Here is a 12,228-nt window from a genome sequence, read left to right as displayed (position 1 = left end):
TAACGTTAAATATTTATTATTAATTATTTAATATTTAAAAAAATAAAGACAGCCAAAGAAGTATAACTTCTTACACGCACCCTTTTTTTCATTAGTGAGATCTGCCTTATAATCCATCATGTTTTTAATTGATATTGTATAGGTAATCTTTATTATCTTATCATAGATCTTATCAACATCTCCACACATGCAGCACAATGCTTTGAGTTTGAAAACTCAAGCCAGTCTGTTCAGGTGCCATCACCAGTATGTAGGGTTAATAATATTTCAAAGCAAAAATTAAATTTAATGTACTGTAACCAAATAGGCCATCAAATGAGCTAATTTTTAAATAAGGAACAAAATATTATAAAGAGCTGTTACCCAAATGCTACTTTTAAATATATTATAAAGAACATTGTAAGAGAGACTTCCAGTAAAACGAATAATCTAATTATATTTATAGGCAATAGAGGGAATTTAAACAAAAAAGAGCTTATTAACTGCTATGAAAAATTGTGCTCACTTAATACCAAAAATCTGATTATGTTTACATTCCCTTATAGTAAAAACTTCAGTCAGCATGAAAATAATGTGAGACATATTTTAAATCAGACAATGCACACATTTACATTGTACAATAAAAACTTTACACTAATACATATTTTAAAAGACAGATAGCTGATTTGCTATCATATTTATTGTTTATAACAGCCAAGAATTTGGCTAGACAACTTCTATTGAGCAGGTTTTAGTAAGTAGGACCTTGGAAGATATTCCAAGAAATAGTATATCTAATTTAGACACTAAGACAACAGAGAGTCTCTCTGGCCTAGAATTAGAAAGTAAGATAAGTAAATTTAAGAACAATACTATCAATCTGGTTCACCAAAATATACAAGGCATGAAAAGTAATTTACTAGAAATTGAGTTGTTTTTCAGCAGTGAAAATGTTGACATATTGTGTATTATAGAACACTGGTTAAAGACATGTGAACTTATGTTCAATTTTTGTAATCATCAGATTGGTAGTTTGTTCTGCAGAGGAAATGCAATACACGGTGGCTCATTAATATTACTTGGTAAAAAAATACAATTTAAAGAAAGGAAGGACATAGTGAGCCTCTCTGTGGAACGCCTTACAGAAGTATCTTGTGTGGAGCTGGAGCAATTTATCATTGTTAGTTTGTATAGCCCTCCTTCAGCTCAATATGATAGCTTAGAAAAAATATTGGAGCAGGTTCTGTACAAATTGCAAAAATCCAAGAAAAAATTGAGAGTTGGTGGAGACTTTCATGTAAATTTGCTTGACAACTGTAGTTCAAGTAAACGTTTGCTTAATCTGTTTAAATCATATAATTTAATTAATACTTTAATTGTACCTACTAGGGTTACAGCCACCACGGCAACATGTATTGACAATATCTATAGTAATATAGTTCCTCTCAATGCCTGTATTATCAACAAACTTACATCTGACCACTCTGGTCAATTGTTTGAATTTCAAATACTAAAATGTAAAGATCAAAAAAAGAAAATATGCACAATTCCTATAACAGATGATCGGTTAGACAGATTTAGGAAAAATTTAATATTTAAAATGCAATTTTTGCATAGTAACCAATGCCCTAATAATTTATATAGCATATTTTTTGATTCAGTTATTGGTGAATTCAAAAATGTGTTTACTCCAGACTTTTTTGGTCTCGGAGAAACCTACCTTTTGTGACTGGGCTCTGGAGCTACACAAAAAAAGGCTAAAATTGTATGAATTGTGTGATGAAAAACAGTATAATGACAGTGAAGAATTTAAAACTTATGTTAGGATATTCTCAAAAAGTTTTAGGCAAGAGTAGAATCACTAAGGCGAAGCACTTAAGTCTTAAAATAAACAACAGCTCTGATAAGATAAAGGCTACTTGGAAAATTATAAACGAGGAGACTGGAAGAACCTCCAGAAAGGATACTGAATATAAAGTGAACATAAACGGCAAAGTAATTAGTTCCAACCTCGAAGTAGCCTCTGCATTTGAAGAGTTTTTCACTAACATTCCTTTAAAAACAACCAGCATTCTAAATTCTTCGCCATCAGCCGCCCTTTTATTATTGAAAAAGAATGTTCCTGTATGCAATCATAAGTTTATATTTAGCCGCATTCGCTGCATTGATTTTATCATAATTACTGTGAACTTTAACTGGCACATTTTTAATTTACTAATTCTATAGTAACAATTTTGTAGATGATCTAAATGTATGGAATTTAATTATTAAATCTACTCAGCAATCCCTCGATGGATTAAGATATTGCATTTAATATTATAATGTAGTCGCAATATAAAATTTACTTGCCATTGATTGTATAAATAGTAATTGTAATAAATATTGAAATTATTTTAAGTTGTATTATTTGTAAATAGAAAGTCCTTTATGTTTTTAATACTGTTTTAATAACTCTTACATAATATAATAAATATACATTTGGTGCAGTTACACTAAAACAACAAAGGTATCATTTACTAATACAATTTACAAATTATTGTGAGTTACTTATTGATTAGTGAGATTTGACACCTTGTGTACTACATATCAATTGAAATATATAAATGTTGAACACATCATACCAGCATACTAGATTTTAGACAAATGGTTGATGTTGATCCTCAAAAGACGAGCTGTAAGGTTTAACATTAATTTGGGCTGAATAATTACATAATATTAGCACAAATAAACTATATTATACATTGAATTAAGATTTAAGTAATTTATAAATGAGCCCTCATGTTGATTCATTCATTCAATTTATTATGTAAATCCCCAATTTCTGTATATCTAGTTAAATCTATATTTTCATAAGCCAATATGTTCAATGCAAGCCTTTCAATATCATCCCACGACATTTTGTTAAATGTTTCTTTTGCTACCACTTGCAAACGATTTCCCAAGCGGTTGGCTTTTTCATCTGACATACCCTTTTCCTTAAAATACCTTGCTGCTGCCTCTAGTCCTTCGGGCTTGATAATTAATAGATGTATCTTGGCACCATCCTTAATATTAGGATATGTACTGATTGTTTCGTGATCAAGTAACGCCCTACCCATGTACAATAATTTCTGTGTTGAAACCCTTTGCTTGCCCTTAAACGCAATATTACGTTTAATATCTATAATTTTCGTAGAAGGTTCAACCTTAAACAGAAAAAGTTTAATCTAAAATTATTTAATTCAAAAATTTATAATTATAACGAAGTTCAACTATATTTTTTTATCATAGTTATCACTTTCCGACAAGGCTAAACTCTGATGAACATGCAACCTACAGATTTTCTAAAAAGACAACAATCTCGTGGTAAAAGATTTATCAAAATGCTATTTGTTGAGTCACTCAGGTTACAATAGGGACTTACCTCAAAATTGAACTCTTCTTGAGTTTGCAACTTCTTAATTGTAATTTTCATATTGACACGAAATATGGACTAAAATAAATAAAGTTTTCGTGAAATCGTTATTTTAAATGTTAAGACTTTAGACTGATGATAAATTGGAAATTAAGAATATATTTATTATTTAATGCGACGAACACAGATTTAGTGATGCCATCATGCCAGCCCAAATCCTACAGATTACAGAATATTCCGGCCTAGGGGCTAGGACCAACTTCAAATACCCTTCCTTTTTTAAAACCCCTAAAGTTTTTGCTGTACATTCGGTTTGAGAAATAATTTCAATGCATTGAAAATACATTCAAATAGTATATAAAAGAGCTGTTAATTCGATGTTTATATCTTTTTAATATTACAACCCTGTTTTAATTTTGGTTGGTTGGGTTCAACTCTTCATATAAATATTTTAGAATCGAGCCTTATTTAAGAAAAACAAAATAATACATAAATAAACTACCCCCTATTCCCACTATAAAACCCACTAGACATCTTAATTCACCCTAAATTTGGGAAGAACACCCCCTAAGTTGGTCATTACAGCACAGATTAAGTAGACATTGAAAAACCAATGTGATTTTGACAGTTGTCACAAAATATAAATTTGTCTACAAAAAGCAGTATTTTTAACCACAGACGAAATTAAGGTACAAAATACAAACTATTGTCCTTTTCATGAAAGAATTCCCCCAGACGCGGCGCTGTAGTCTCATCACTTAATGTTGCCATTTGTAAGTAAAAAATTTACCTATTTTACATTTAGCACTTGTAATTTATCAAATAATACTATTTTCTGCATACTTCGATGAAACAATATTTCTGTTATGTAAAAAGTATATTTTTATTTACTTATATAAGCGGTGTTCTACCTACTTACAGGGGAAAGATGAGAAAATAGGGTAAAGAAAAGCATTACAATTTTTAATTCAGTTTTATTGAATAATTGTAATCAGCGGATCAGCCATAGGAACATCACTGTCTGAAGAGTGAATGGAAACAGAATCAGATTCTGTTTCAGTATCACTAGCCGTAGATATAATTGTTCTTTTTTATATTGATACTATACTATCGAATGCGGGCGACTCTTCCCCGGGGTGACAATTTTTTTCGACGATCTCGCCGCTGTTATACCTTCTTTTGTAATTCTTGTTACAGTTCTCTGTTCTCTTCTCCGACACACCTGCAATTAAATAATGAACAATTAAAAATAATAGTAACTTTAAGTTTATAATGTTATCTTCTATGTAATATATGTTTTACTTTCAGTTACCTAGTTTCATTCGTTATGTATTTGTTCAATTTTGTCGCAAAAATGAATTTATATCATCAAGTCCTATCAATACAGCAAAAAATTATTTTGTGGCAACTCTTAAAAGTACCTGTTATGGCGACTACTCTCTTCCGAACATTGTTTAGTGGTAATAAAACATCTTGATTCTTTTTTTCCGCTTCACAGAACTCTTTCACATTCAATATAATTTCTCGAGCCGAACTTTTTACAACTTTTGGCTCTGTAAACAATCTTTAAAATGCACTAAGCTAGTTAAAAACTCAGAAAAATCTACCACAACAAACGAACTTGATAACATCGACGAACGACAACATGGCCGACCTGTCAAATTTAGTTCCAAAAATCTCCGCGGGACTTCTTTCATGAAAAGGACTCTACATTCGACACTTAATTAGAAACAACAATAATAGTATAGAGTCTGGCTAATGAAAGCAGATAACGAAAAAGCGCGGCATATTCAGAAAAATTTAGTACTGAATCCCTAAAAATTTTTATATATTTTGTGGATTAAACTTACTTGATACTTGATTTTATTTTATTATTTTTTAAATTGATAGTTACTGTATTCCTATGAAATTAAATACAATACGTATTTAGTCTTTTACTATTGATACTTAAAATGACTAGCATTGCATGGAAAACTAATACTATATTTATTATAAAACACAACTTTATTTGGAATAATCAAAATCAGAATCCAAAAAATCAATATGCATAGATTTATCAGAGTCATTGCTGTTATCACTGTCTCTCACATTGATTATGGTAGGGGAGCCCACGATGCTAAATGGGGATTTACTCGAGCGTCGTAGAGACCTATTGGGATGCAAAGCTTAGATAAAAAGAAGAAAAAAATGTTATATGATAAATTCCTTTTCATCGGTGGGGGAAGCGGCTATAGATAGTTAAATATGTAAAAAAAACTGTTGCATGGACATCCTCGAGCGCGTCAGATATTGATAGCATCTATGCCCTACGTATTTTTAATAATGTACGTATGTTAATCTGATCGTTTGCATGATGCGGGTGGTTGTATTTAAGGGTTGAAAATGAAAAAAAAAAAAAAATTATCGAGCGCGTCAGATTTTCTAAGGGAGTGTTAAGTGCACCAAAAAAAAGCTCTCATTCACTAATCTGACGATTTCGATGGGACGCAAACCCACGGCCATTTTCATAATATGCAAAAAAAAATCGCAATTTTGAAATACTCAAGCGCGTCAGATTAAGATATATGTGGTTCATCTTTATGTTCTAAACGTACTGTCTCATAATCTGACGATTATCTAGAGGGATTCGCCTGATCTGACAAAAAAAATTTAGAAAAACGATTCACCGAAAGGGCCATTCCTGCAACTTCCCGCTACTTCCATTCCTGGGCGCTTAAAATTGATATTTTGAGCTCGCTGAGTTCAAAGAAATAACATGTCTATGCATTTGAGCTCTCCCAGCTCGAAAGTCTGATAGAATTTTTCATAGAACACTATTTTTGGAATTTTCAAACCGCAATAACTTTTGAATGGATCAAACAATTTTCACGCGGTTGGCGGCATTCGACGCAGTTTTATCAACATTATAAGTAATTTTGCAATTTTAATTGATAGAACCACAAATTTCGGAGTAATGCCGAAAAAACACTTTTTCGGGTTTCTTTCGTTCACTATATCTCTCAAACTAATCAACCGCTTTTGACGAGCTTGGTGGCGATCGACGTGGTTTTTCAAGTTCAAAGGCGGATTAGTTTTTGAAGTTGATCAATAAAGAAACCACTTTAAAAAAAAATATTTCTTATTTTTTTAAGATTTTTCAAAATTTCTCAAAATCTATCGGTCCGAATCGGTTCAAATTCACAGGAAATGTAATTTTGAGGGAAATATTTAGAACGCCGTTTAGTAGATTCCGATCGGTTAAAGGAAATGTAGGCATCACGCAGCTGCACGCATTTAACTTTATCGATGATTTTTTGTTATTTCGGCTTGCGGAAATCGTCAGATTATATATTTTTCATTATTCTTGAATTATTTCCTTCAAAATAAAAAAAAAATTAGCTACGCTCGAGAATGTCGAGATGACGGTTTTTTTTACAACTTTGTTGCCCTCCCCTTTTTTTCCGTCACTCTCAAATTGTCAGATTAGTGGAATATACACTTTTTAGGATGTAATTAACTCACCCTACCTTAATCTGACGCGCTCGGGAATTTCTGATGGTCAATTTTTTTTTACTAATCTGATCCTGTCTCCTTCACGGGCGGCCTTATATATGGGCCTCATATTTTGTGGAGGTACTTAACCGGGTACAAGGTATCCCCCTATATATTAATCTGCCGCGCTTTAGTAAATCCCGAAATCCCCTCTTGGGCTCCCCTACCATTATGACACTTTCTAAATGTTCCTCTGTAGTCCTGTCCCTTTCTTTATATTTATTTTCCACATGTACAACCTAATCAGTCATTTTCTTCCACTCTTCTGATCTTACATTTTCAAATGACTCTTTAATCACTTGTGTCACTGCTCTGTAGTATTTCTTTTTCTTTTTCAAAGATTTCCTGCGAAAGAAACGAAATATTCTATCAATTAAACCAAAGTTGTGGCTATTATACCTGTTAACTATTCGAAAAAATATATAATAGAAATAAAAATGAGTAATTGTATGAAGACATACCTTCGTTGAGTACTTATATTTTTTTTATTAATGTATAGCGACACCTACGTTCTATGGCTACAATAACTGCGACGACGTCATACTTACAACAATACAACTTCTAGACCTTAGCCTCGGTTGCCTTCGGTCGGGTTGCTTTTCGATCCTTTTCTTTACACAAATATTTCCTTAGAAAATCATTGGTAACTGGCCTTCTCTTAATGAATTTACTGCTTTGCGGCGCTAATTTTTTTTATGTATTTGAGATTTTGACCTCAATCTCGCCTTCAGGAAGGAAATGAAAATTGAAATGTAAAAATGAAATCTAAAATCGTCTACATTTTTCGCTATGTTTTTTAGTTGCATAATGAATTCGAACTTTGAGTTATTTTAAAATTATGAGGGAGTAATGCCATTCAAGAAATGTTTGGTTATTAAAGTGCGATACGTTATAAAATAAGTTTAGACTTAAACAGCTTTAGACTTTCCTGCATTAGTAAAATTAGAAGATCTTTTTGAAGTTTTACTTCTTTAGGCGCGTTATGAAAAATATATGAGTGAAATTTTACGATGCGCGCGCACTGTGACACTTAATTAACAGAATGAAGATGTCCGAAAGTTGAACGAATTCTTTTTAAACCAGCCGGGCGCCGAGCGTGCGCGAGCGAGATGGGAATAAGATAATCTACAAGTAAAAAGAAATAGAAAATGCGTGAAGTTAGCAGCTATGTCAAGAATTTTGAATTACCATAACGACATTTGTAGAGTACCTTTTAAACAAACAAAGGAGTTTTAATTATTTTTTCAAAGAAATTTAGCAACGCTTTTTCACAAAGACTTATTGTTACTTAGTTAAAAGGTTATGAAACATACCTAGTTTTTAAATTGAATGAATAATATAATAAAATAATAATTATTATTATTATTAATTAATAATTGATTAATATACTAAATATTATTAAATTATTAACGTTAAATATGTATTATTAATAATTTAATATTTAAAAAAAATAAAGAAAGCCAAAGAAGTATAACTTCTTACGCGCGTACATAAGTACAAGCACCCTTTTTTTTATAATGAAAAGCTTTTTTAATTTTGTTATCGGTTTTTATCTATATTTATGCTCATTTTTATCGGAAATAATACGGTTCAAATCTTCACTGAAATTTCTATTCATCTATTCCGAACGAAATACATGCTTACTATTCGGATCCAAAGTGCTTTGGTAATAGGCTTTAATACGGAGATCGTCTTTGTTCCGTTTCGGCTTTTACGTAATATATCTCGAGAGATTCCTTAAAAAAACTGCTTCGCCACGAGTCCTCAAGATCGCAGTCGCAGACATCAACTTAGTGTATAATTAAAACAGTGGTTACAAATTTACATTTATTCTTTTAACTACATATAATGTAAATATGTTATAATCAAGGCATGTAAACTAAAATACAACTTATTAATAAAACTTAACAATTTCTTTGGAAAATACAAATTGTGGCATATTTTAACAAATTTTTTTTCTGAACTCAACTGAACTTAATATGCTTATGGTAGGATTTTATAAAATATACACTACTTGCGCGCTTCGTTATACAAGGCTCGCGAAATTATAATTATATGTATATTAAATATAATACTAAAATAGCCATGCACGAGAAAAGATCTGTTTTAGAGTAAAAATAAGTTTTATTTCATGATAATTATAATGTGAGATAATTTTAATATGATCCCTGAGGCCTGGATAGCGTCTCCCTTATCGCAAATATTTAATTAATTGTTACAGAATAGCTAAATTAATAATAATTAAATTTAGTTCACCATTTACAAAATAGTATATTTTATCCAGGACAAATCAAATTGATTACCACACTAGCTGTATTGAAGATGGTAAAATATATGTGAGGACTCTATGAATGGCTGTAGAATGTTATGCCCTAAATTATTTTGTATATATATGTCAAAAATACTTTATTAATGGGGTATAACCCTCCCTTTAGTGGTCTCTAAGTGTTTTTTCATATTATCAAACCAATTACCAATTGCTGTGTTTTGCCTCAAGTCTTCAAAAGCTCGACATCCCTCAATACTACACAGTACACCAAATACGCTTATATCTGCCAAATTAGGTGTATTACCACCAAGATAAATAGTGCCTTTCTTTTGAATGGCTGACATCCAATCATTGGCTGCATCATATAATGACTGACGCTCGTCATCTTTAATGTTATGTCTGAAACAATAATATTATTTAGCTTTTTTATAGAATTGACTTTAAGTAGACCTTCATCTCATCTATACTAATATTATGAGGAAAGATTTGTAATAAATAAACTACTAATAACTAGGTTGATATCAAAAATGTATCATTAGTATGGTATGGTACATCCTTGAGTTACACAGGCTTTATTTTTATCCAAAATATATTAATTATTAAAATATCTAATTATTATATTAATTACAGAAGTGTATAGTGCAAGTACAAATACCCTATACATAACAATAATTACATCAAGCAACAAGCCTCAAACAGCTATTGAATAGTTCCATTCCTTATTTATTAATGTGGATTTAATGTAATTTTGATAATAATCAAATACATTACTTTCTTTTATTTTATGAATCAACAAACAATGCCTTATTTATTACTCTGACATTTATTTTAGTCTTACAATAATTTCACGGCACTATTGGCCCTGTATAAATTTTATAAATTTTGGCTTTTTCCATCTGTTACATATGTCTTAAGACTTTTAATTAACCAAGTAGGTCATTAATGTTTCTTTATATTCAAACCTAACATCAACAAATGTTTCTACCTGGTACTTTGCCAATGTGCTATGTTATAATGAAATATTGTTTCAGTAATTATTCTTAAATACAACATATGTCACAGTTAGTATTTTTATTACTTATAATATTTTAAAAAACATATATCTAAAATTAAATTAACACATATTTAAAGATAAATCACACTTACCTCTTTTTAAGCCTCTTTGAAATTATCCACATTGCAGCTGCACCACCATAAACCATAAGTGCAACTTCCCAAGCTGGGAAAGATTCCCTCCAACCACCAACAACTTCAAACCATTTAAATGTCTCAATAGCTTCTTCAGTTGTTCGGTAGACATTAGGTGACAATGTGTGAACCAATACAGAATCTGCCCATTTCCTCCAGTCCCGCTCTTCCCTGAAAACATATGGAGGTAATATTTTGATATTACAATTTAATATTTTCATACAATATTTACAACTTGTACGAAAATTACACTACTTATTATAATAGTGTGCATTTTCTTCAGGCTATCTTTAGTTGTAAACTCATATAATATTTATATTTAATTTTGTTCAACAAATAAAATTTAAGCAAAATTTTTATTTTTATTTTACACTTATTTGTAAATGAAATGGGATGGTAGGTGAGCCTTTTCTTAGCGTAACTAATAATTTGTAATGATACAAACATAGTGATTTTGTTTATTAATGACTCATTCACCCATGGGATATGCATGGTAAATGATATTGACAATGTATACAAGACCTATAGAAATAGGTTTAACACTATCAACGTTGCAGGCATTACATGGTTTAAATAATTTTGTATGAAACTTACATTTCAAAAAAATTATTTTTTTCACTTGTTGTGCTATTTAACATAACAAAATATTTATTGGTTATATCTGTTACATCTTTTCCAGAATCATTGGTATACCGGGTTGTGGGATAATATTTTATGATGTCTCTTAACTGCATTGATTTATCCCGGAGATATGTTTCAAGGACAGATATAATTGCAGTACTATCAAGTAATTGCTAAAAAGTAAAAACCAATTAAATCCAGATGTAAGATCTGGTTAGCCCATGATTTGGCCATCATTTTATAAAGTATAGCTATAAAATATAACTAAAACTGACCACACCATATTATACAGATCAATATATAGACAGTATTTAACAGCTAAAAACAGGCTACTTATATTTAAATTCAAATACACATAAATAATATTGAATGTGTCTCTAACATACATTTCATGAATAGCATTGAAACATCAATATTTAATTCATGCAAATGTACCTACCTGATAACCATCTTCTACTTTTGCTAATAAAATAGGCACTTTCTTATAACCTGACCATTTTATTGCTTGTCGGAGAACAGCATCAACTTCAACAACTTCATAGCTGATTCCTTTAGCATCTAAATATGTTCTTACTTTGCAACAAAATGGGCATGTACGATATTGAAACAAAATAAGTTGTAAATTGCTAGAGTCTGTCTCATTCAAAACCTACAAATATGAAAAGTATTAGACTATTTACCAAGTAACATCAATATTAAAGAATTAAGTCTGAAATAATTTACCTTGTAATGAGCTTTGTATTCTGGTGCTTCTTTTAAAAAGGCATATTCATCAGTTTCAATGACATTATTTCTTTTTTTAACATTTACTTTGTAATGTGTGTAACCTCCATAGCCGGCACCTATCAATATTCCAACACTAGCGCTCACCAATGTTAATTTTGCCGTTGATTTAGGGAGCTTGGTTTTAGTTGAATATAAGACTTTGGAAAATGTGTTTTCTTTCAGAGAAGGTAAGATTACCTTACGGAAAATAGTCAAGGTTGGCCGCCACATGCTATTACATGGATCCCCTAAATTAATTATAAAATAATAATGGATATGATAGTCTACTCAAATAGAATGTATTTATTATGATTTATAAATGTTAATTGTTATATATTTAAATTAATCAATTGAAGATTGGAATCTATTTTTTTTTTGGAGTTTATGGCCTGGTATCTAGACCTTTAGGCCAAGATTGGAATCTAAACTTCAAATATAGCACAGATCATCAATGAAATTTCGAAAACTTATAAACATTAAA

At 30.6% G+C, this 12,228-nt stretch overlaps 1 protein-coding gene and 1 long non-coding RNA gene across 2 annotated transcripts; both read right to left on the bottom strand.

Annotated features, from left to right (window-relative positions):
* Positions 1-4,331: 4,331 nt before the first annotated feature.
* Positions 4,332-4,838, bottom strand: LOC125062741. The gene is made up of 2 exons (XR_007119319.1): positions 4,795-4,838; positions 4,332-4,595 (listed from the first exon to the last, which is right to left on the bottom strand). It is a non-coding gene; the product is annotated as an uncharacterized LOC125062741 (long non-coding RNA).
* A 3,879-nt stretch (positions 4,839-8,717) lies between these two features.
* LOC125062637 (prostaglandin E synthase 2) lies at positions 8,718-12,141 on the bottom strand. Its single transcript, XM_047668676.1, has 5 exons — positions 11,706-12,141; positions 11,422-11,631; positions 10,956-11,155; positions 10,320-10,532; positions 8,718-9,572 (listed from the first exon to the last, which is right to left on the bottom strand). Exons 1-5 carry the CDS (start codon positions 11,976-11,978, stop codon positions 9,314-9,316), a joined length of 1,155 nt encoding a protein of 384 aa, XP_047524632.1. The 5' UTR covers positions 11,979-12,141; the 3' UTR covers positions 8,718-9,313.
* Positions 12,142-12,228: the final 87 nt, after the last annotated feature.

The sequence above is a fragment of the Pieris napi genome, chromosome Z (assembly GCF_905475465.1).
Source record: "Pieris napi chromosome Z, ilPieNapi1.2, whole genome shotgun sequence".
Lineage (NCBI taxonomy): Eukaryota > Metazoa > Arthropoda > Insecta > Lepidoptera > Pieridae > Pieris > Pieris napi.
This window is presented reverse-complemented; position numbering and strand designations above follow the sequence as displayed.